The sequence below is a fragment of the Oryzias latipes genome (genome assembly GCF_053564925.1).
Source record: "Oryzias latipes strain Hd-rR chromosome 1 unlocalized genomic scaffold, Olatipes_Hd-rR_3.1 chr1_Y".
Classification (NCBI taxonomy): domain Eukaryota; kingdom Metazoa; phylum Chordata; class Actinopteri; order Beloniformes; family Adrianichthyidae; genus Oryzias; species Oryzias latipes.
In genome coordinates, this window is record NW_027616335.1 from 10,314,711 (window position 1) to 10,340,910 (window position 26,200).

Here is a 26,200-nt window from a genome sequence, read left to right on the forward strand (position 1 = left end):
AAAAAAAAATAATAAAAAGAGAAAAATAAAGCCAAAACATTTCTGCAACACTCAAGATACAAATGCTGTGCTGTTACTGGGGGAGTCTGGGAATGAGGCTCAGCGGATGCATGAAGCTGAGAAATGATGGGCAATTCAGCCCCCTTCATTGGTCACTTGGCATGAGCCGTCTGAGCTTCAAATGTTATTGGTCTCCTGGTTGTGGTAGTCCAATTCCATCACTCAGAAGTCTCTGGTGCAACTTTATGGCTTTACAGCACCAACGAAACAGACAGAAGAACATCACTGTGCTCCTTTTCAATCATTCTGCATGCTCTCTAATCTCGCCATTTACATGTAATCACACAAAAAACATGCAGTAAAAACACTTTCAGCAGCAAAATAACAGTATGCAATCCTCCTTCTGCACACCTTGAACTCTGTAAGCATTCAGCTATAAAACCTTAAACTCATAAAAAGAAACATGGAGCAAAAAAGAAAAAGGTAGGTATCTTCTGGGGGAAGTTGTTGTAAAAACATTTTGTGAAGTTAGAAAGGAAAATACTATCTGTCTGGTCTGCTTGTGATGTTGAATGCATCTCTCATGTCTGACATTTATCCTTCTTCACAACCTTCTATTTAATCTTCGTTCTTTACTTTTAAACCCTTGTTTCCTTGCCATCTACTCTCTGTATTTTGCTCCCCATTTCTCCCTATCCCTGTTATTATGCTGCAACACACCAGGGAATGAGCATGTGTGGGTTTGTGTGTAATGGTCGTATTTGGTCTTCATTCCCTGAAGTGTGGACCTGTGGACATCACATGCCTGTGCTCATGTGTCCTAGGATGATATTATCCTCTACAGTCAAATAGGTCATATGTAATGACCTCTCACAAGCACAGAAGTGTTAGATTATATACAAATAGTATTTTCACTCAGATCACTGCCATTGGACATACTAAAAAACCCCAGATTGTTCTGTAAAAGCATCGTGTAAGCTGGAGCTGTTGATCCTTTAAATTGAGAGCAAGCTCAGTGTAGTCATGCCATTTATTACCTCTACCTATAGGTTCATATGGCATATGAAGGATGAGTGTGTGATACATGAATAAATGTGTGTGTGTTTCAAAATTCATTTAAAAGAAAAGAAAAAATATTCTGTTATAATAGAAATTCATCATCAAGCTTTTTTAATTTTTTGAAAGGAGTATGCAGGATCATAGGAGATGTAAATGTTTGGGCTTTAGTTGACTTTCAGAAGCAAAGACATTAAAACTTCACAATTATATGTTTGACATTTTTGAACAGAAAACACTTTATGTCAAGTGTACAATGTAACCCTTGTGCTATCCTAGGCACTTTAACATATGGAGTTGGGTCATCTAGACCCACTTGTCAGTGAGTTAGACCTTTTTTCTTCAATGATTTGTGATCTTCACTGGTGTCCATGATTACATGAAATCTTTCCACCTTTATCCACCTTTGTCATGGTAGGAATAACACGTCAATGCAAGGGTGGGGTCATCTAAGATAGCACAAGGGTTGAACTGGTGCATTCATTAGTTACTCCAAATCTGCTTCCTGACCATCCCAGTCTCATTCCAAATTCTGTAATACTTACATTGGTCCATTGGGCAAAATGTAGATATTTTACAAAAAAATTACAATTTTCTAAGTTTTGTGGCAGGCAGAAACAATTGACCGTAAATGAAAACTGGACAGAGTGAGGGTGACGTCACCCACAGAAACAAAATAAAGTCCATTCACAATACAGCCTTCGTCATGTTGGAAACAGAAATCATTGGAAAGATTAGTCCGAGTTGTTCTGAGTCCACATTTCTATGGCAACCACTCTCGCCAATCAGGAGTGTCAGAAGACCACCCCCCTTTCTCTGAAATTGGGCTCAATTTGGGCCGTCAATCAAATGCTTCAAATGTGTATTGTGACACCACATACTTTTATTGATACTTGCGCTACAGAAAAAATATTGTGAAAGAAATTACGATTAGCAAGAACATGTTAAAAATAAGGTAGTGTAGCAATTCTGAGAAATAAAAAGCTGAGTACTAGCTTTTTATTTCTATGAGATCTAAATCTATGAGATTTTGGCTTTAAGGACCAAAGGGAGGAAGCCCACCATCCCAAAAAAAAAAATGCTTCATAGGTGAATTGGTTACTCTATTGTCCCTAGGTGTGAATGGGAATGTGTATGGGTGTGTGATTGTGGCCTTGCATCCGGCTGAAAGCAAGGTGTCCCCTGCTTTCGCCCACAAGGCGCGATAGGCTCCAGCAGCCCTGTGACCCCAAAAGGGACAAAATGGCCTTAGAAGATAAATGAATGAATGAATGGGACCAGAGCGTACTTCCTGTTTGGATTGCCGGAGGGGTCACTCAGTCAAGTTCTCATATACAGTCAATGGCAAAATCTCAAAAGTCACATGACCCTAAGTAGGCCCACATGGAAAATGAGAGTAGACATTCATTTTTGTAAAAAAAACAAAAACAAACAACCAACATATGTATAACCGAGATGGAATGAGGCTGGTTTTTCTTAACTCATCAATAATTTGGATTTCTGTATGACAGTATGGTTTTTTTGTTTTGTGAATTCTTCCTCTTAAGTGACAAAAATTATTTAGTTAACAAAGTAGCACTTAAAATAAATGAATAGCCTTGTCTTAAAAAGTGGATGGTTTGATGTTAGCCCTCCCAAAAACTAGCATAAAATCAGACCAGCGCCTTCCAATAACTGTCCTCTTTATCCGTCATCACAGGCTAACAGTCTCAAAGTTTTATGTTTCCATCTAAAAATGTGTGTTTTGGCTCCAATCTACAATTATTTTTTTTTAGATTTTCAAAAATGTTCAGATAGGTGAGACAAAAAAGCAAAAGTAAGAACATCAAAATTCCCAATTTCTTCTGCAGTTTTGTGGTATAACACAGAACACAGTCAAGTTCATAAGTGGGATTTATTGTTGCATTAGTCCACTTTTCAGTGAAGCAGCTTGCACATGTCGTTAACCTCTCCCTCTAATTTATATTACTCGCCCATCTCTTTCTGCATCATGCATGTCTGTCCTCCATTAGCCTTTTCTTCTCCTCCATCCTCTGCTTCAATAGATTAAAAAGCGAGTATTAATTTGGTGCACCACATGTGTGCAGCCAGCATAAGGAGATGATTGCAGATTAGAATATGGAAAATTCAAGAACAACAGAGAGTGGATAAAGGCCGAGAATATATGTCTCATTATTGGCAATGGGGAGTAATGTCAATTGAAAAAACATATAGAAAAATGCACATAGGCTCCAGAGAGTCGAAGCGCGAGCCAAACTGTCCAATTACTTTGATCCATGCCTTTTTCTGTGCGAAGAGAAAATAGATTCTTCTCTTTTGCCTTAAAGTACATCACCTGGGTATACACACATGTACACGCAGGCGCTCACGAACACATCATAATGGCTTTGGTCTGGCTTGCCAGCTCTAGTTCATCCTAATTGCCTGGGAGGATGGAGAGAGCTGAAAGGGGAATATGAAAACTGTAAAATGTAACCACATTTGCTGAGGGAAGCGCCTGTGTAAAGAGCGCCCAGAGCACAAGAAGGTGGACGGAGACGATGTCAGAGGCAGTCTTGTTAAAACGCAGAGAGCATTAGCTTTCATTTAGTCAGATCAAAATCTTCTAGACGTGACACAGCGTTTGGACTTTGTTTGTGCCCCTGTTAGGCTGACTTCTGACGGGCGTTTGATGTGAACCTGCTGTGCTTTGCCTCCATCACATTATTAACGATGGCAACTGAGTCCATAAGAAAATCTACCACATACAAAGCAAGGTAAAAGATTAATTCACTGTATTATGCAATGATATTGCAATTACAGCAATAAAATATAACATTAACAATGTTCTCCAAATTGCTTGTTTTAAGCTGATTTTAGGACTGGCTCCTTAGTTACTAAAGGCAAACTGTAAAAGCAGATTTTCTGTTACAATGGTTTCACATTCTTTATATTTATGTTATAATTAACGCTTCAAAATTATTTCTTCATTTACAGTAAAGACCCACCCCAATGAGAATCGTGTTTTTAAAAACCCCACTCAGATCATCTTTTGATCTTTCAAAAGCGTTCCCAGTGGTCTTTTGATAATGATATGTTGTTTTTAGCCAAATTTAAAAAAATCACAATCATTTTCTGTGACTTCTGCAGGGAGGCAGTAGTTTATTCAAATTTGCCTCTTAGTTGTGGGCAAGACTGTTGGCGTTGAGTAGCCCGTCCCCATTTCCCGTTATCCATCTGTTTACACGTGTCTCTCCCGCCCGCAGCACAACCCCAACCTAACATTACTGGTGCTACAAAAATGGCGAGCAATAGTAGTTATCCAGCTTTACAGTTTTTAAACCAGATATCATGAGAAAAATGTTTCAAGAACACGTTAAAAACACCAAAAACAGATTTTTTTTATTGGAGTGGATCTTTAACATTTTCTTGTGCCATTTTTCTGAGGAAGGAGGACATGTTTTGGGAAAATTAAGCTTAAAATAGCATATCTAAGCATTTATTTATTCAAATTGCTGTGAATCAGGACTGGACAAAAAAACAATTACAGTTTAAAATAGATCAGAAAATATGCTGAGCGAGCCATAGGCTCATCGCTCCCTTCTTGAAAGGACCAAAGCCCTTTACAGTCACAATCCCATTCACCCATGCACACACACATTTACCCACTGATGGCGGCTCCGCTGCCTAACACTGGAGCCAACCTGTAACCACCAGGAGCAATGTGGGGTTCAGTGTCTTGCCCAAGGACACTTCGACACAAGCAAGGCGGGATTCAATCCTGCGATTTTTCAATCAGAGGTCAACAAGAATAGCATTAGGACTGGTGATTTTTTTGTTTTCAGTTTAGTTTTTAAGTGTCTTCACTATGTTTTGTTGTGTTCAGGTTATTTTCAGTTTTACTTTCAATCATTCACACGGTTTCAGTTAATTGCTCCCAAGTCTATTTAAGTCCAAAGTATTGTTCTGCCCAATACTTAGTTCTTTGTTTTATTTCTCTCATAGTCTCCTGTTTTGAAGTTTACCAGAGTTTAATATTTTCTAAGTTTAGTTACTGGTCATTTTTGAGAAAACACTTTCATGTGGTTGCTTAAAAGCCACCTTTCCTAAAAAAATGGTTAGAGAAAACTGCATTGAAGAAAACTGTTCATTTTGGTTGTGTAAACAAGTAAACCACCTGATTCCACCTGAAAAAGGCTAATGTAAAACTGCTATGTTTGACTCTGAACTTGGTCCTCATCTGCAGCCACCTAAACTGCATTTAGTGTACATCTTGGTATTCACAAATGTTCATCATTATGCCTTCATCGAGGTGCAAGCTCAGCTCATTGTTTAAAGAGGCGAATCTTGCTTTAACTCAGTGAAACACTTTTATAAAGGTGCTGGAAAAATAAAGCAACATGACAAGATCAAATCCAGACTCAATCAGTCTTATGTTTCTTTGTGATGAATAACATGCTGCCTGGCTGTTGATGCTCCACAGTCAGACTTCAAAAGTGCAGCAAAATTAGCATTGATTTTTACTTTATAATTTAACATTTGCTTTCTTTTTTAAATTATATTTCTCTTTTCTGTCTTGTGTCTAAGAAACAGGTCCTTATGACAATAGATTTAAACCAAAGCTGTGGGGTTATAATTCCCAAAGCGCATTCCCGTTTAGCTTTGATCTCGTGTCAAATTTGATGCAAAGTGTATAAAGATTCAGTAATGTAGTTCTGGTCACATGAATGAGAGAAAAGGAGAATTGAACTTTGGAGTTTTGCTAAACCACTGGATTCAAAGAACAGCAGAAATAGCAAATAATTGTAGTGCCTGAAGGAGTGAACTCATTCAAACTCAAAATTTTAGGGGAAGAACTGAACAACTATTTCGATCACAGCAAACCAAGAATTTGATTGACACTTTAAAGCTCTGAGGCATGATATCTGCAGCTGCACACATCACCAGATGATACACATCCGGAATTATTGATAGAAACCAAAACAACTGTTTCCTTTTAGCTTCCTGTCCCCAATGGTACCGCCGACACTCCCCACTCCCAGATTTTAACGTTTCTGTACTTACAGCTCTTTCTTTCATTTGATTTTTGAGAGTTACACTTGTTTTTCTATCTAGGGTGCATGTTTTTGCTGATTCACCCAGTGGTGGACAGGTAGCAGGTGTGGAGGTTCGCAAAATGCCTGTGTGTGCATTTCATTTCCTCCTTTTTCATCCTCCTCTGCCTCTCCTTCCTCCTGCCCAAATCTCCACAGTTTTTCTTCCAAATTTCCCGCAGCCATTTATTCGTCATTCCAGCCCGTCTCTTCAAACCTCATTTCTTTGTGTTATTTTCCAATCTGCTGCTTTTCCCCTACGTGCTGCTGAGCTTTCTTTTCCTGTTTGCTTTCTCTCTAAATGAGTGCTGAGAGAGAAGGGGGGGAAGAGGAGAACTCGAGGGACCGAGAGATGGAAAGGGAGCTGGAGAGAGCATTTACGGCCAAATAAAGAGCAGGCCTTAATAATTTACTCTGCCCTGGAGCCACGAGCCAATCAGAACACACCACTCCCACTGAAAAGAGGCTGCCATGTTAGAGCGGATGGCACAGTTATCCTGTAATGAACTGTTTAGGGCTTATAAACGGACATATACTGTCAAAAATCTGCCAAAAAATTAGGTGTCCTGTTAGGGTGTCACAAAACCCTTCCAATACTTAAACTTTTAGTTTCTTCATGACAAGATTCTCTGAATAAAATAAAACATGCATGAGAGTTCTGGCTGAATTTAGCAGTTCACGGACATTGTACTGTGCATTAACGGTTTGTTCAGGCAGCTTCCATTAGGTCAAGAACAATGTTGGCTTATTTAAACTTGTTTTCTTTGTTCCGTGTGTATAGACGGCAAAAGATGACAGTACTTAAGTATCATAGTTTTTGCAACAAACACATTTTCACAAGTTTTTTTCAACAAGAGTTTAAGTAATTACATGATTCATTTTGGTCCCTCGAGTTCTCCTCTTCCTCCCCTTCACTCTCAGCACTCATTTAGAAAGTAAGGCCTAAGTTAGCCTGATTTTGTATTTGGGGTTGGTTAAAGTTTGTCTGAAAAGTTTGATGCAGCAAAATATATTGACAAAACAGCAGGAGAGATGCAGAGCAAGTTCTAACCCTGCCTTTTTACTTCCCTCTCAACTGTTGTAGTCGTTAGGTTTTATGTTTCTTTGCATCCTGTTTGGCTGGCTGTTTTATTATGAGTAAAGGCTTTACTGTTTAAATAGATTTTTCTGCTTCTGGTTTTAAAATTACTCATTCACGTGGCAGCTTTAAATTGTTCCAGAATCGTTGTCTTGTTTTTGTTGGTGCATTTTCCTGTCCTCCCACTTTGCTACGGAGCCCCTTAAGGGACATAGAAGTAAAAAAAGAAATAAATAAAGGAAATATTTCTTGTGTACATGAAAAACTAAGTGGCCATTTGTGCACAGGAGAGCTTTTCAGTCATTTACCTGAGTTTATTGAGTTTTAGTCTACCTTCGGACACGCCTTTTGCTTGCCTGGCGTCACCATTATATTATCTTGGAGCATCACCTAAACAAGTTTTAAGGTCATGTGATTTGTTTCAGCGCAGGGGAAACACCCGCTTTCATCCATTGGTCTGCTGCGCATGAGTTCTTTCTTGTGCACATGACTTAATTTTTCATGCGCACTAGAAACCAGTACAAATTTGAAACATTTTCAGCCAACATCCCATAAAAAAATGCAATTTTATAAGACCTTTTCCTGTGACAAAGACTAATAAAGAAAATATAAAAATGTCCCATTATCTATCTGAATTGCTTAGACTGAGGAAGGTCACCTCACCTCCCAGCATATCATTGATCCACCAACTTATGAGGTCACCTCTAGAAGACAGAGATGGAGGAACAAGAAACTGAAGCACAGAAACTGAGCTAAATTCCATGAATTTTAATGAGTGTGGCTATAGAGTTGCAATACATTGTATGAGTTTGAATATTGACCTGATTAAAACTGTCAGAGGTGAAAAGTTACAAGCTGAAAGTACTTTATCAGCCTGTCCAAAACTGATCAATTCGGACTCTATTTTCTTTTCTTTGTAAATTTTTAATAGGGAAGAATTAGTGAGCTCTCCCTGGCCTTTTTCCTAAAACTAAATAAACACAAAGAGACAAGAAAAAGAGATGGATGAGACAAGAAGAAATGACCCTAAGGTGGACCTACACTGAATTATTTTTAGAACACATATCCTTTCAGAACTACCAACCCTCCAAACCAGTGCGGCGATTGTGAATTTCTTCCAACTAAATATAAAAAGATGCTCAATTAAAGAACAAAAAGCATTTTTTTAATGATATAAATTATTATAGGCGTTCCATTTTAGATGAAGAAGAAAATTCACGAGTTTCTGGTTTCAGGTTGGTAAAACTGGAGCTGTAATTTTTGTTTTTGGAGTTAAAGTCTAGCAGAAGTCCAGTATCTTTGTGTTGCCCCATGGATACGTAGACCTAATATTTAGTTTAAAAAAATCAACAGAGAAATTTGGTAAAAACGTATAGTAATATTTCCTTACGGAGAAAGTTTTTTTTCTTTTCTGAAATGTTTTTTTTTTTTTAACCAGGCTGAGGCATTTTGGCCTGTATTACAATAAACTGGATTTGATCGGATTATAACAAACTAAGCTGATTTGATTTTTTTAGCCTGTTAACTCTCTTTGCATGGTACCCTAAAATAATTTTTAATTTGTGCCAAATTCAATCTTGGTAAAATAAAATGCTGCAGTTACAAGGGAGAGAGATGGAAAACTGTCTTCTTAACTTGCTATTTATCTCTAATTCTCAGACTCCAATCAATGTGAGTAAAATGTTTTTGTCATCTACCATAAAATCTGAGCCCATCTGGATGCCTAATGAAATTATCTTTATGAACATGCACTCTTAAGTTACAGCTAGGTTTTGATGCTTCGTTATAGAATTTAGTAAATTTGATAGGCAGAAACATTGAGTTTATGTAATCTAGACTGCTTGACAGTGGCGGAGCTAGAACATTTTCCATGGGGGCAGGAGGGGGGGTGAAGACTCTAGAAAAGAGAACAGCGGATTGGAAGGGCATTAGAAATGAAAGGATCTAAACTATGTGTTTCAAACAAATTTAATGTAGTTATTAATAATAAATCACCAGTTCTTTAAGATGAAGCTTTTGGTGATTTCTTAATCTTTGTTTTTTGACACTAATATTGACTCAAAAATTAAGGGGGGACAAAGCTTTTTGCTGGTGGGGCAGCTGCCCCCCTTCCCCCTTGTGGGTCCGCCCCTGCTGCTTGACCCATATTAAGCAGTCCTTCACAGTTTTTGCAGAACAGATTGAGTGAAAAAATGTACTTTTGCCAAAGCATCCACCATATTTTTTGTTGATTCTTATCAAGAAGAAATAAAACCCAGGTGTGATGGCTTTTAGGTAATTAGATAACAATTTGCTAAAAGAACCTTGTCCGCAGTTTGACTTCTGAGCATTTAGAATGATGCCACAGAAAGTCCAACATGACAAGCAAATAAACTGCATGCTGCAACACCAACTGCAAAGCCGTCTGAGCCCGGAGCACTAGGATAATTCACAGAGCAAACACATTTACTCTACTGCTTCTGACAGAAAAAAACTGAGGGGTATCTCAAAAGTCATGATCCCAATGCTAATTTCACTCAATCAATGGTTTTCATGGATTGACTGCAAAGTGTAAAAAGGTAAAGAGGAAAGCCATTTCAGGATTAAAATGTATGGCAGTATCCTTTGAATGAATGTGCTGGTCAGTTGGATCCTAGCTTTAATGCTACACCACTGTAACAAAGATTCTGCAGGTTCGTTTGCTTGTTTTCATTCTCAAGAAAGCTTTTTACTTTTAGATTGAGTTAAATTAGGCGTGTAGAAGACGTCAGATCAATGGCATTGAAATTTTTTAGTTTTTAGTTAGCAATTGTTGCCAATTAACCTATATATATATATATATAGGTTAATTGGCAACTCTAAATTGACCATAGGTGTGAGTGCGGGAGTGAATGGGTGTGTGAGTGAGGACATTCTACCCTGCAACAAACTGGCGACTTGTTCAGGGTGTCCCCCCTGCCTTCGCCCACAAGTGGCCGGGATAGGCTCCGGCAGCCCCGTGACCCCGAAAGGGATAAAACGGTTAAGAAAATGAATGAATGAATGAATGAGTTAGCAATTGTTTTTGTGAAACATGTTTTTCTCCATAAAAATTAAAACTTTGAAATCAAAAAAGGACACTTTGTCCCCATTTTATAATTTTATTAAACTACTAATTTATTAAGAATATTCTAATTGGACATCATAAAACATAACATTTAAATTAAATTTTAAATTATTATAAGCACTAAAATACATTAATTCTTCAGATTTCTTCTACTTTTCAAGATAATTTGTAGCAAAAGAGAAATAACTTTTTCATAATACAGACTGGACACCTCTCCATACATGAAATGCAACAAATAAAAGAGAAATCAAAAGAAAGACGAACAAAAATGGTAGATTGTGATGTAAACAAGGCAACAGACTAACATCTGTATGAAGCAATAAAACACGCAAGACAACTAGATTTTAAAAACGTGTACACAAAAACACTTTAAAAGGGAAAATGTTCATTTTTAGGAAAAAGGGATCATCTGTTTCCAAAGGCGATATTAGTTAGAGGGAGAAAAAGAACAGGTGTGAAGTCATGTCAGACAGAAGCATAAAGCATTAATCAGTGGCAGGTGGGATAATTAAAGAGGAGGAAGCATTTAGAGGATGCTGACACTGCAGCTCATGAAAGTATAACTGGCCTACGGGTCTCAGTGTAAGCACTTGTGAACATTTAGTATGCTTCTGGGGAACCGACTGGGTGAAATGAATAAAATGGAATAGTTTAGTGACAGTGGAACAAGTAGTACACTAAAAAAAGCAGTGAATTGTAAAGGATTGAGTTTCTCATCGAGGTTTGATGTTGAGAAATGTATTTGGTGCAATAAACATTCCTATGTTTTTTTTTGGTTTCTTGCAAGGTTGGATTTAGTTTATATCCATGTTCTGCTCTCTTTTCTATATTTTTTGTAAGCGATCATTTTAAGCTGAAAAGATTAAAACAGTAAAAACTGGTGAAAAAGGCACAATCTAAAAACTAGTATTCATCTTTTCTTTGTCAAACTCTCTAAACCCAGGTTATTTCCTCAGTGAAGCTGTCTGTAGAACACCTGGAGCTGACAACGATCATGTTAAGCCAATAAATCACAAAATAGCTGAGGTTTCGACATGAGTTTGAATGAATGGGGTTTTACATCCTGGTCCACCTCGAAAAAGTAGAAAAAAGTGGATTAAATGTCTTTTCATTGCCAGTAGCAGAATGTGTACCCCCAAAGCTGCTATGTATTCAAAGAATGTCCAGTGTCTCCCAGGGGATGTTTGCAGCATTTATATGCTGCATCCTGCAGCCTGTGTTTGTTCCACATTTTCAGATAAACAGGACATCTTGCAATGACAGTTATCATATCACAAAATGTGATTGAAAATGCTGATGCAGTGCATCTTATAGGTAGGTACAGACAAAAAAAAAAGTAAAGCCAAGTTTTTATCAATTTTTAAAAATGTGTTTACTACCTATTTTGGCTTCTGAATTATGTAATTAAGGCATTTCTGTTAATAAAATATATTTATTTAACTCATGCCACTGTCTACGCACTGCCGGTTCTCAGATACCCTGTAGGAATAATAAGATGGCCAAAGGAAGAGATACAGATCACGGAAGACACAAAAGCTCCTCATCGTACATATCACTTATACAGCACCCTGAGACTGGATGCTAACCGCAAGGAAGGAGGCTGAGGACTAGTGAGCGTTGAAGCCACTTTCCAGGATGAAACATCCATGATGCATGAATACATCAAATGTAAGGCCCCAACTGACAGTGTGCTCAGTGAATGTCTCAGGGAATGGAGAACAGAGGACACAGTGCTGGAGGACAGATCCTCATGGGAGGACAAACCCCAGCATGGGATGTACCACCAGATCATAACTGAAGTGGCTGATATCAAGAAGTCCTACCAATGGCTAGAAAGGGCTGGCCTAAAGGACAGCCTACAGGACATATGCGTGCATGGGGAGGGAAATCACTTCACACGACAAGCACTCTTTGCTCGGACACTTTTACTCGTCTTGAGCAGCTGAGTACAGATAATGCCTTTTAACAGGCTTGCAGTATTTGCTCAAGCTCTAGCTTAGGCACAGAACAGCAGAGAGACCTGTCCATGTCATGAGCACCTTCTGAAATCTCTTTCCGTTAAACACAACTTAGTCTGAACTAGTATTTACTTCACTTAACCAATAAAAATAGGCTGACAGGGGGTTATCTTATGTTGAAATAACTACCTCGTAATATGTATATATATATATATATATATATATATATATATATATATATATATATATATATATATATATATATATATATATATATATATGTGTGTGTATACATAATTTCTTTGCATTTATCCAACTGCTTATTCTTAAACAACACGGAAATGGGAAATAATATGCTTAGTGGGCAATAAATAGATTGAGTTTGGCAACTTTACTAAGGGAGCCATTCTCCTAATCGTTGGATATACATTACAATTTCTCCTTTCACTGTGCTCTTTTATTGTGGATTTTTACTGGGAAATTTTATGACGTTTGCATTGTTATTTTATGACAGGATTTTATTGGGTATTTTATTGCAACACTGTCTACAACATTTCTTAGCCACGGAGGACATTAAACGCTGATGGTGTGAACAGAGGTCAGTAAAGCATTTTAAACTGTAAGCAGTTGAACTTAACATGCACTACTGTCTACATTCAAGATCTTCAGAAAGCCTTTGGGTTTATATTAAAGAGTCCGTGCACAGTGTATGAAATAAATGATCTCCTGCTTGGTTTTTTTTCCTGCCTGCCTCCTTTACAGCAAAAGTCGAGTGCACATAAGTACAACCGCTCATTTGCTCAGGCTTGAAAAAAGGTGTGCTGAGAGCATATTGATTTTTCTCCCCCCATGTTAAAAAGCTTTTATTGACGTGGCATTTTCTGCAGAGAAAAGGTTACAGAAGAGAAAAAGAGAACTGACATGAAATGAAGACATTCTGTTCAATGGCAGCTCTCTGTGGATTCACCTTGTTTTAGCCCACTTTAGTGGCATTGTCGTCCTTTAAAAGAACAAAGTGTTTTGGTTTTTTTTATATCTCCAAAATACCCTCATGTGTACCATGAGGGTATAAAACATTCTGAGAGTAACATCAAAAGAGCCTGGTTTGAAGTTCTTTGAGGACAAAATTGGAAAAAAGGGGAAGATTCAAGGGCATTTTGTGCTCACTGTCAATCCAACAGAGATTGGAGCTCCGTAATGCTCAGTGTGGAAGTCTTTATAACCTTTTAAGTATCGCTCATAATGATGATCTGATCGTGAGGCGCCATCATTTCTCCATAAAAGAAATTTAAAGCTAACCCAGCCTCTTTGTCTCTGGAGAGCCCAGCTATGCCTTGCTGCTGACGCAGCACTAAATCACCTCGCTCCCATCCGTCTTCCTTCACCTCTGCCTTCTGCTCTGGCTCTAATGGAAAAACACCCTAATTGATCTAGCTCAAATTTTTCCCGATCACATCTTCATCCAACCTATTTTTCCATTTTAAACAACTCTCCTCATCGTTTCACCATCTTCAGTAGCTAATACCTTGTAAAGTGCACATCATCAACGTTTTCAGAGTTGAAGGCAAATATCTGACAATAATGTGTTACTTCATACTTTTAGCAGTGTAATAGAGCATTTATAGTATTCAAGAGGAGCTACTGCATTACTAGATCTTCTGACATAAAGTGAGTACAAAGTATATAGACATCTCTCTGGTAGAATATCCAATTTGTGGCTGCAGAATTCTTGCAGAAACAGACAGCAACTAGTTATAGATTGAGCTCTTCCATCAGAGGTGGGCGGTATCTAGTTATTTTTACTTTACCCCTATCGAAGCAAATATGCACTAAGTCAAGCCGGCTCCTTAATTACCTTAATTTAGCATCTTCAGGAAAGCAAAAACATAAGTAAACTATTATCGCTGTAAATAAATTCAGGGATCAAGGGGTTAAGTGTTCTTTTTGGTAAAAAAAATATACTTAAATAAATAAATAAACAAACAAACAAAAAAATAAATAAATGCTACAATAAATTTCCCTTCAGCATAGTTTTTTGTTTTGTTTTTGTGTTTTGTGCAGATATATGACATCAAACCAGTACATATTAGGTTTACCATCCGCCTATCTTCAGAACCCGCTTCCTGTGTTGAAGGAAGTATGTTCCAATTGACTATGCTTGAAACAATCAATAAACTCAAACTTAAACTGAATATTTAACCATGGTTATTTCAACATTTACAGCTATAGATATGCATTAAACATCCAATAGACTCATAGATTCATTGAGGCTCATTGAACATTGCAGTTTAGATGGCTGTAAAATAGCAGTTTTTAATTTTTTAAACTTGTAATTTTAATTTTTTTAAAAGAGTACCCTAATAGACATCTGAAAATATAGATTGACTTGTAGTAGATGAGCACATATCTTTCAGAATAGTATTAAATGGTAAATGGTAAATGGCGTATACTTATATAGCGCTTTCTACCTTCTTACGAAGGCCCAAAGCGCTTTACAGTCACAGTCCCATTCACCCATGCACACACACATTCACACACTGATGGCGGCTCCGCTGCCAAACACTGGCGCCAACCTCCCACCAGAGGCAAGGTGGGGTTCAGTGTCTTGCCCAAGGACACTTCGGCACATGGGCGTGCAAGGCGGGAATCGAACCTGCAATCTTACGATCATGAGTCGACTGCCCTACCACTGCACCACGGCCGCCCAGTAGACCTTTACTAGAGTAACATAATTGAGTTGTCTGAGATGTCCAGTAGACATCTACAATAGATGTATATTAAGTTACTGTATTAATTACTGTATCTAAAAGGTGTCATGTGCATGGCTACAAACACATACACTAACATTCATATCTAGGGGCAATTTAAAGACATTAATGAATCTATGTATCATGTTTTTGGACTGTGGGAGGAAGCTCGAGTGCCTGGAGAAAACCCGTGCATGCACAAGGAAAACATGCAAACTCTAAACAGAAAGTACCCAGTTGAGATTCTAATCAGGGTCTTCTTGCTGTGAGGCGAGAGTGCTAACCACTACGCACACCCTCCGATTTTAAGTTGGCATTGTCAAATTATTTAAATAAAGCATTACAATCCCGTGTTAAAGTACAGCATTTAAAAACACGTGTCACGTTTCAAACCTTTTCCTCAAAAGCTAAACATTTAAGTAGATATTTAATGAAAAAGCACTATTTCAACATTCAAAGCAGATATAGGTCCAGGAATCATACTGAGAGTAGGATGGGTAAGATCAAATACAACAACCTTCTTCACAAAGCTTGAGGGGTGTCATTGGCTCTCTCATATCTTCCCTTCTACACAAAGCCTTAATTTTAAAAGGCTACCGTTCTGTCCAGATTGGATTTGCGCAGTCATATCTGCAGATTTCTGCAGTGAGGCAAAAGTTGATGATTCTCAAGTGAATATTGTAGGACAATACCATGGATTACTAGCCCTTGTGCTATCTTAGATGACCCCACCCTTGCATTGACGTGTTATTCCTACCATGACAAAGGTGGATAAAGGTGGAAAGATTTCATGTAATCCATGGACACCAGTGAGGATCACAAATCATTGAAGAAAAAAGGTCTAGCTCACTGTCAAGTGGGTCTAGATGACCCAACTCCTTATGTTAAAATGCCTAGGATAGCACAAGGGTTACGAGATCCACTGGGGGAATTGGCTTAATATTCATGATACTGAGGAAATAACTGGATCTCTGATAAAATTCAATGCTTATGTTTACTTTTGTCAGAACACAAACACACACACAGAGTGAGCCTTTGCACAGTTGTGTTGTGCTCATTAAGAGGCCTCTGACTGCGGAGTGATGGATGTGTCATGTTAGCTGAATGTGACAAATGCTTCAGACTGTGAAACCAAACAGATTATTGCAGAACAAAGCACCTGTCAGGTTCCATTAATAATTGAAACACTCTTAAACCCTAAAAGGGATATTTACAATAGAAAAGGCTCAATGTTTAGTGTCCCAGCAGCGCTTTGGAGGTTTCAGAATTTACAACTGCTCCTAAAACTTCGGAAACTCCCAATTAATTATGCAACTTTTAAATGGCACCCTTGGCTGCAGTAAAAGTAAAAGGATTTAACCCTTAAATGAGAAAGACCTAACTACTAGATATAAAGCACAGAAGAAATAATGTTTTAAGTATACTGAAACCTTTATACATTTTGTGTATAGTGAAATAAATTTGTGCAATATTTGCATTTTCTCAATTGGGGTGCTGCTTCGCATTTGGTATCAGTTTGTCTCCACTGTACTAACCCATAATAAAGCTATTTCTGTCTTTTAGGTCACAAAATATAATAATTATTTTTACTAAAATGAATCAAAGGTACCTTTCTTTCAATCTTGCATGGACATTACTCAAGCACACCAAATTTTTCACAAGAGCTCTTTACTCCAGAAATCTTTTTTATGAAAAAATCCTTCAGGTTATAACCCCTGCCTATTGATGCTAATCAATGATGCATCAAACCACTTTGGCTCCAAAGTTCCCTTACTTTATAATCTACTTGCAAGCAAAAACAACAGTGTTTTTTTTTTACAATGTTGGGTCAAAGGGTGAAATACTGGCAACATAAGAACAACATAAAAACAAATCCATACCAGTGTTTTCAGGAGCAGGTTAAGTGAAGGTCTCCGATCCTACATGAGCTTCCTGCTGAGTTTTCATCATTACTGCCAACATATTTTATGGTCTCCCACTTCTTCAGTGCTACTACTTAACAGCTTCATCCATGAAATCTGTAGAATTATAGAATTAGGGAAAACAAGAAGACAAAATATGTTAATATTTTAATTAGCACATTTAAAAAAAAGAAAAAAGTAATTTCTTGCATTTACAAGTCAATTTGTTGGATCGAAGGTAGCATCTAATTTTGAAGTGCATTTAAGCCACTTGAAGTAACTTGAAGAGGATTAGATTGAATGTAGAAGCAAAGAGAGCATTCTGCCTTTCTAATATTTACTGGATCCATCTGTCTCCATAAGCTCCTGACTGATCTCAGAGCAGCAAACTGCTGTGGCGTGAAGATAAAGCTTCACCTGCCAGCTATGCTCATCACTGTGTGCATAGAAGTGTGTTTGTCACTGTGAGCAAGGTGTGTTCATTCAACCCTGCTGAGATAATTGTTTTTTAGCTAGCCAACTCAAAAATCGGTGCTACCCAAAAGCACCCAGCAGAGATAATACAGTCTATCTTTGTGCAGAAGAAAATCACTAATTGAGACAATCCACAATTAATGGGATTTTACATAGATGATGTAGCCATCATCCACTATTGTACATTTTCTGTCTCACATCAACAACACAGAACAGAGCTGTGTATATATTTACAAATTACAAAAAATTATTATATTGTTTTTATGTTTGATTTTAAAATAATGCTAAAATATTTGATTGGAACATATTTTCCCATCAAACATTTTGTTTAGGTTACAATAACATTTTTTTGTAGTTTTTTGGATATTTATTAAATAATAGCAGTTAGAGTACTTGAAAATGTGCAATCTGAAAAGAGCACACAAAAAGGGAGAACAGAAGCTTCTTTGAAAATGCAGACTATTGGCTTTGACCTGCAGCTTTGGTTTTCTGTCATATTTTTGTTTTTCAGTTTTCGGTTAGAGTGTTTTTGGTGTTTTTATGCTCTTGTGGCATTTTTTTGATGATGGAGGACACGTGTATAAAGAAAATTACGATTAAAATCACATTTCTGAGTTTTTCCTAATTCAAATCTTTGCTAATCAGGAGCAAATGGAAAAATGTCGTTTGAAAAAGATTGTAGCAGTGATGTAGAAGCTTCTAGTTCAAAGCTTCGCTCCAGTTTGATGTATCCACTTGTCGACGACTAGATCCGTACTTCGTTTTCCTCATTTGAGCTGGCATCTGGCTCAAAACTGGACGGTTGGATAGCTCCATTATTGCTCGCTGTTTTTGGTGCACCGGTAATGTTAGATTAGGGGGGTGAGGGGCAACTGGGGGAGAGTGTCAACAGATGGATGTTGGGAAGTAGGTGGGGGAGTTACTCCATGTCAACAGCCAGCAATTCAGAGGCAAAATTTTAAGGAACTACCTAGAAAAGGACACAGGTTTTTAGATTTTGCCCAAAAAAAAGATTAACTATACTGTAATTAAAACCCCTCCAGGAACGCTTTAACAACAAATCAAAACACGATTGGAGCGGGACTTGAAGACTTGTTCTGGTCCTGAACCTGGTTTCTACCCAAACCACCACAATTACACTATGCATGATTCTGCAGCACAACAAATTCAACAACTCACAGCTGGCTGTCAAAACACGACTACAGCTCCACAAAGGCAAACAAAACTGACAGAAGCTTGTTGAAAACAATTACCATGTGGTTTAGCTGGAGGTTACTGATGAGAGACCCACCCTGTCATAATTTTGAGCCTTTAAAAAGTTTAGTTTTCACTCTGTGCTGTTTTTAGAAAACCTAATTCATGACTGTGCAAAAACGTATGTATTTTTTCTTTTTCTAAAAAAAGATTAATCCAATACGAGTGCACATGTGCCATTTTGTAACCCGTCATAATGTAGCTCACATTTAATCTAAACTGGCAAACCGGTGGCGACAGTGAAGAGGGCGCCTTCATTCATTCTGGCATGTGTCAACGCCAAAACATATGAAGAGTCTTATTACTTACTTTTAAACCAACAGAAACCTTTGTTTTTCAACGCTGTTCTCCATTTTTTCTTTTGTTCTGAGAAATGGCAGGAAGTGCAAAAGGAAGTGAAGTTGCTTAGTGCACTCATTTTCGTCACCCTATGAACAGAGTCATCGAGACCTTTTTGGGTTCACTCAAGGAAATCCGTTGAGGGGAGACTAGACGCAAAGACACGTGCGAGTGTGCCTCACTCGATGGAAGGAGATGCTACTAACCTTATCTTGAGCTTTTTCCACTGTAAAAAAGTTTATGATCCTGGTGTGTGACCATGACAAGAGTTGCGGTGATCAAAATTCTCCTCCTCGTGATCCTCGCATTCATACTTTGTCTCCCAGAGTTCTTCACTTTACACAAAGGTAAGTTGTTCACATCAATTTTGAACCTCGTCCAGGAACTAAGTGTTCTCAGCTTTTTTCTAAGTCAAGTTAGAAAAGAAAGACCTCTATTGTGTTTCTAAAATCTTTAAAACCTTCAAAAACGATAAGCATACTATCATAAGTACACATAACCCTGCACATTTCAGCTGTTTGAAAATGTCTCCTTGCGTTGTCTTGAAGGCAGAGAGCAGCCCTGGTTTAACCTACGAGAGATTCCTTTTGTTTATTCCTCACTGTCTGTCTGTATGTCTCTGCTGTCAGATACAAACTGCTGTAAACAACTTTCATTGTAAGATCCTCGCTCTGATGTCTGACTTGTGAGGACTTTGCTGTTTTTTCTGCCTTTTCTTCTGCCTGCATCCACTGAGAAATCTTTGTGGATTGTTATTCTTTTCATCTTTTTAGTGTTGAAAGTGAATTTCCAATGCCTTTCATACCGACTCTGTGAAGAAGGAAGTCAGGTGAAGGAATGGAGGAATGGAGGGCCAAGAAATGCAGAAGATGAGACGGAAGACATTTGTGATCCTTTGTCAACTTCAGTCCATGAAGACTGGATGCATATCTGTCAGCAGAATAATCAAAGCAGTTTATTGGATTTGGCCCTTAAATCATGGAATTCTGATCCAAAAACCGGCTGGATCATGTGTGAAACAGACAGAAATATGCAGGTATTACACCTCAACTCAACCTCAGGTACGTTGGTCTTCTTTTTTAATGGTCCCAACTAAAGAGATCCTCCCTGCCTAAAGCCTTAGCCACATGCACCTGTATGAGGGTTTGATCCGTTTGAGTTGTGCTGATTTTTGGGATGTTCGGCCCATGGACAATCATAGAGAAAGCCGACTGCATCTTAAAGGGAGCACAGGGGCCTCAAGGGACCTCAAGGGACCTCAAGGGACATCTTGAAAATAGGACGTACAATTGTCATGCCTGAAAATGCATCATGAAGCATTCGTAAACCTAGTGTGAAGTTACACTGCCTTATGGCGTGCGGGTGATGCTGTCTAGTCATTAGTAAGATGTGAGTACTGGCTTCTTACTGACCGCTCATGAATGCCGCAGGCATGGCGGGCGTACAGGTTATACATAAGTACCTGTAGGACACCCCCACTCAAACTACATTCTGATTGACTAATTTCCTCATATCTGACTGCCAGGCTCACAAGGGGCACACACTTACCACTTGAACGGCACTAACCGGCTCTTTGTGCAGTGCGCAGGATTTGGTGGGTCGAAATTATGAATAATCTGTACTACATCATGCCTGCATCTCACCTCATTCTCTCTTATTACCACGCATGTGTTGCTAAAGTGTTCACTGTAACCTATCACCTGCAGGATGCAATATCCATGTATATGATGATATATTCCTTTGGCACACTAAAGAAAGATTTTTCAAATTAAAAATTTGTTATTTTCGAGAGCTATTTTCCTACTTGAAAGTAAGACGACTCAATCTCTGAGGCAGTGGCTTTCGGTCCGTGTGGGTGCCGCCCATTTCATGACGTTAACCTAGAGTCGGCCTCGGCAGAGTGTCTGCGTCTCGCCCACAAAAACAAACAACATCCGAATTTTTGCAAAGATGGATGTCCGTATAAAAGGAAAGCGTTTTTGCCAAACACTGCTAGCTCCACAGAGAAAGTGTATTTGTGGATTGGGAGGGGCCGGTGCTCAGAGTGCAGGTTATTAGAAGAATACTCAGAAATGTGTCAAAATACCGCTTAGGGTTTCTTCAAAGAGAAATGAACACCATTTTACACTTAGCAATTCAAAAAACACTTTACAGTCACACAAACAATCACACACTATTGATGGCGGCTCCGCTTCCAAATATTAGCATCAACCCATAATCATCAGGAGCAATGAATAAATTGTAAGGATAACGTAAGTTACACACACTTATGAAATGCTGTGTGTATCGTAACAATCGTAATTAGTTTTTTGGGTTTTTATAACATTTTTGTGTATTTCTTTATAATAAACCAAACAAATTTCAACTATTTTACTATTTCCGTAGTTCTTTCACCATTAATTGTTTTTCTCGTACTTACTTCTATCCAAGTATTTTAAATGTTATTCTTTAAATAAATTTAATTGACATACATTTTAAATACATTTTTTGGAGGTTTGGAAAATATTTATATCACACTACATCTGACTTACTTTGACTGCTTTACCGTGGTTTTAGACAATAAAGTATGATTAGAAAACGCTTAATGTTACAACTCAGAGCTGGTGAACCCAGGATGGCATTGATCTACTCTGGAATCGGCTGACTTTTATGCAAGTATTGGTAACTTTTATTTTTATTTTTTACTTAAAATGATCGTCTTATGATAATACATGTATTGAATTTTGTCGAAACATGTTCCCGAACCAGAAAAAAAAGAGAAATTCCAGTAATTTCAGTCTTTTTTTTTTAATATGACCAGATATTTTTCATTTTTTCTTTAACAGATGTGGAGTTACTTTTGGAGGTGTCACTGGAACTTCAGCTTAGTCAAACAGAGAATCTCTCTCTGACTTTGTATGGCCATAGTAATCAAAGCTTCTTAAAACTCCATCTTCCTGAAGAGAGAGGAGTTGATGGAGGCAATGATGAAGGCCAGAGGGAGGTTTTCCACTGCTGTCTCCCTCTGCTGCCCACATCTAAATCATCCAGTCAAAGCCGCTGTCTCCTATGGCTCGCCAATCAAACTCTTTTGAACGGAACAGCAAAAGAAAAGCTGCCATGGAAACGGATGCAGACAGGTTGGTGTTGGCATGAGGGACCAGCATTTCTTTGTTTCCCCATGTGGCTAATATAACTTCACTGTAGGATAGGAGAAGAAAGAGAAGAGCAATAAGAGGCTAGGGACCTGGTCAATCAGTTTTCGTTTCATGCAGAACTGCCAAACTCTTGAACCCCGTGGAGTCACTTTGTTTCAATACAACAAATTTCCTCCAGCTCTCAGCTGTGACTTTCATTCTTTCTTTGTCTTCATTTCTCTATGATCTTTCAAGACCATACTCTGTTTTAATCTGCTGAACCTCCTGTATTGATTTTGGCCTGCTTCATTCTCTTCTGCTCTCCAGCACTCCCTATTACTTAAAGCTGCATACATGTTTTATTTTTCCATTGTATTTGCTTAACCAAGTCTCTTTTGCCTCCATTCTTCAAATATTTCTACAAACTTAAAGACCTGCTCCAAGGAAATTGGGGCTTTTAACATGTCTATGTGGCATTCTTTATGAAGGAGGACATATATAAAGAAAATTAAGCTCAAAAGGGGATTTTTGAGTGTTCCTTTATTCAAATTGTTGTAAATCAGGAAGAGAAAAATGTCATTGGAAAAAGCTTGTAGCTCAACGTAGGTGCTACAATCTGTGGGCTACAAGCTCCCTGCTTAGCTTTATTTTAATCCATCCTCTTGCAGACAAATAGATTCATGTGCGCCTCTTTTTCCTAATCAGACCAGGCATCTGGCTCAAGACTGTATGTCTGGATTGCCATGATATGGGTCACCATTTTTGTTGCACCGTTAATGTTAGGTTGGGGCTGTAAGGGGTCTGTGAGCAAGCAGGAGAGATAACAAAGGGATGATAGGAAGTGTGGTAGACCTGCAATGCACCAATGGTCCCGCCCACAACTCAGAAGCAAATTTTGAATGAACTACCGTTGCTCTGCAGAAACTATGTCCAAGAAAATATAGGCATAATAATTATTAAAAGACCACTGGGAACGCTTTTGAAATAGACCCAAAGATGATCGTAATGGGAATTTAATGGCCTTTTTTTGTAGCAGTTTTTCATTTTCCAATTTTATATTCTTTTTCTATCATCCAATAATCATCCTCTAATATGATGTACTCTCTTCTGAGCAGCTATCCTCTTTTATCTAGCATTGGCAATGAATACTTTTTTTTTTAACTTTTATAATGAAAAGATCTGAAGCTGACTTGTGGGAAATGGTGATGGAGTCTGCATTGACTAAACAATTAATCCTCCTTAAGCCAATACAAAGATAATGATATTAACAGCTGTTAAGGTTCTAGATCCATTATGCTTAAAGTCTTTACTCTCTCTGTTTCCCAGATGAATGGCGCTGTGTGTACCGGGCGATTTGGTTGGCTCTACTGTGTGTGGTTTTGCTCATTTGCCTTATAGCTGTGATTGGACAAATCCCCAAGGTCATCAGATTAAAAAGTAATGAACACACACACCATGAGCTCAGTGGACTGATTTACTCTAATAAGGAAAACATGACGTTCTTTTTTCTTTGACAGAAAAACCCAAGGTGCAGTCCAGTGATTACAACTCTACAAATCTGCGATTAAATGGTAAAAAAGAAAAGAAGAAGAAAGAGTAATGTGACTGAAGATTGTCAGTTTTTCCTTTTCCTGAAGATAAAGACCAGAGTTGATTTTTTTGTATGATAGTTTTCTCTAAAAATATATCAAAACTTGTACAATTGGAGCATTTCAGGGGTGTAATCAGTAAGGTAAAATGACATTTTCCAACATTGAATCTTTTTCTCTAGGTGTTAATCAGCAAACAAAAACCACAACCTTTGCAGGTAAATTATATCAAACGTTTTTAACATCAGTAGTTTTTATTTTGCAACTTTAACCTTTATTTTTTTAATATGGACAGACATCCAATCCAATCCGTTTTGGCCTCTGTTTGGTAGGTTTATTAAATAGTTAATAATAATAAAAGGTAAATAGTAATATGTTTTATGTTGCTTTTGATTGATATTTTTTTTTCGATTTTCAGGGTTGTCACCAATTCCAGAAGATATCATTCAAGGTGTAAACACAAACTCACACACACAATTGTTAATAATATCTTTTTTTTTCTCTGAACCTAACCTTTGCCTGAAATCTAAAATTAAGCTTTTAACTTCACACAGCAAACGTTTTCTTTAAGGCTCGTTGGGTTTTTTAAGTGTCCTCACATTGAAAGGAGGCTGTCCGCTGGTTGGTCCTCACAAGTATAGAAAGCCACATTTATGCACACATGCAGCAGTGTTTACATGATTTTAGTTTCTCAAGTATGTTCCTCTGAGCCTACTGTCTTGCAAATGATGGGCGAAATTTTTCATTTATCCAGGTAGCGTTGTCACTTGACTTGAAATCTTCTTTCTTGAAACATTTCATCATTCATCCAAATGGCTTCCTCTTGCACATGTGGTGAAACATTTCAAGAAAGGAGATTTTAATTATGCCAAGACTCGACTTCAAGACTACTTTCCATACAAGTTATACATGTTTTAATTCTCCAGCAGATGCACACAAGCTAATCAGCTGAATGTAAATGTCCCAGCTTATGTTTACTGTCTGTCTATTTTCTTGTGATAATGCAGAAGATCTGATGTATGAAGATGCTGACCACAGCTACACTGGTAAGCTTCACTTTTTACACACAAAGTCACATTTGCTGTGTTTCCATGGACTATGAATTTGCACAAATTAGATTTATGATGATAATCACGGAGTAACAAAATTGAAATTTCGAAAAAACGCCATGGAAACACAATTAATTATTCAGTTTGCATGTAAAGTCTATAAAGGAGAAATACTTTTTGATAACTAGGCAAAAAATAAACAGTGAAGCTGTATCCTGTTACCTTACCTTATATTCTTGTATTATTGTCATGATTTGCTGTTCTGCAAAAAATCAAGACCAAAAAAAAAAAAAAAATCAGTTTAATGTAATCAACATAATATCATTTATTGCATATTTAGTGCCGAAACATGTCAAGATCTGCTCTTTCCCAATTAACTGAATAAAATAGTAACTGGATGGATCCAGACCAAACCTTTAAGATGTTTTATTTGCTACTCCAGACTGTTTGTAACTTTGTCTCTTCTTCAGGCAATCTGCACCATCGCGGGCATCAGCCATCCTCCTCCCTCACAGAGGACTGGCTGCCAATCAAGCACCCGAAAGGTTTACCGGCAAGACAAGCTCATGCTTTTCACGATTAAACTAATATTTACGAGAAATACAAAGATGATGGAAAAACATTGTTTACGTATATACAGTACATGATCTTATTTTGTATTTTTTTTCTACTCTTTTTTTTTTTGGGGGGGGGGGGGGGGGTAGGCAAACAGTGTGAAATAAAATGTTTGTTGTTCAAACTAATTTTAGTTCACTTGTGTGTAACCCAGTTTAGTTTCTGCAGAAAGGTAAAGAGCACAACCCAGCCTTGCAATAACTCAAGACACTTTGATAGAATAGAATTAGAAGTTATTTGCATAACATTTTCTTGCCTGCATCAAAGGTGCATTAAAAAGTGGAGGATCAGAGGTAAAGGGATGCCAGCACTCATTCACAAGAAAGAGACGCGTATGAGGCTGCTGGAAGCACAACCCAGTTTTACTTCATTTTCTGAGGAATGTGATGTTGAAGAAAAGAGGAAACACTTTTGACAATTTTGGAAATTCGCTGGGGAGGCAATGGTGTTCAATGGAATGATCAAATGCAGCCCTTATACCTGTTGCCTGGCAGTGGGTGCACTAAAATGTTTGCAGGGATCTTTTAAATAATGAGAAGAAAGGCTTCCATAGGTCTAATGCTGTGCAACACTTCCACTGTGTTATTTAGATGGTGTTTTGGGAAAGCTTTTATCCTGGGATGACAGGTTCTTTTCCAAGCAAATCAAAAGCCTTCCTTTCAATTTACAAGTCTTTTTTTTTTTTTTTTGGATGTAACAACATAAAGTGCTATTTTTATATTACATTATTATTATATTACATATTACTCTACTTTTAAAGCATGTAGTCCTCTTACTCCTATAATTTTTGCAAAACTGCACATCAAAATCAAACACCTTTTTTCCCCCCAACTTTTCCCGTCCAGCAGCGGAGCAAACAGATAAGAG

At 37.8% G+C, this 26,200-nt stretch overlaps 1 protein-coding gene across 1 annotated transcript; it reads left to right on the top strand.

The window, feature by feature from the left end:
* The first annotated feature begins 19,085 nt into the window (after positions 1 to 19,085).
* Positions 19,086 to 25,423, top strand: LOC101170901 (uncharacterized). Its single transcript, XM_023956532.2, has 10 exons — positions 19,086 to 19,311; positions 19,738 to 20,025; positions 21,790 to 22,083; positions 23,407 to 23,517; positions 23,598 to 23,651; positions 23,852 to 23,887; positions 23,965 to 23,997; positions 24,088 to 24,120; positions 24,677 to 24,715; positions 25,189 to 25,423. Exons 1-10 carry the CDS (start codon positions 19,224 to 19,226, stop codon positions 25,299 to 25,301), a joined length of 1,089 nt encoding a protein of 362 aa, XP_023812300.2. The 5' UTR covers positions 19,086 to 19,223; the 3' UTR covers positions 25,302 to 25,423.
* The last annotated feature ends 777 nt before the right edge of the window (positions 25,424 to 26,200 follow it).

What these genes read in the sequence shown, in the direction of transcription:
- LOC101170901 (XM_023956532.2), top strand. Translation starts at nt 19,224, where the DNA reads ATGACAAGAGTTGCGGTGATCAAAATTCTCCTCCTCGTGATCCTCGCA. An exon ending in TACAAATCTGCGATTAAATG is followed by an intron (nt 23,652 to 23,851) that starts GTAAAAAAGAAA and finishes CTTTTTCTCTAG; the next exon opens with GTGTTAATCAGCAAACAAAA. An exon ending in TCCGTTTTGGCCTCTGTTTG is followed by an intron (nt 23,998 to 24,087) that starts GTAGGTTTATTA and finishes TTCGATTTTCAG; the next exon opens with GGTTGTCACCAATTCCAGAA.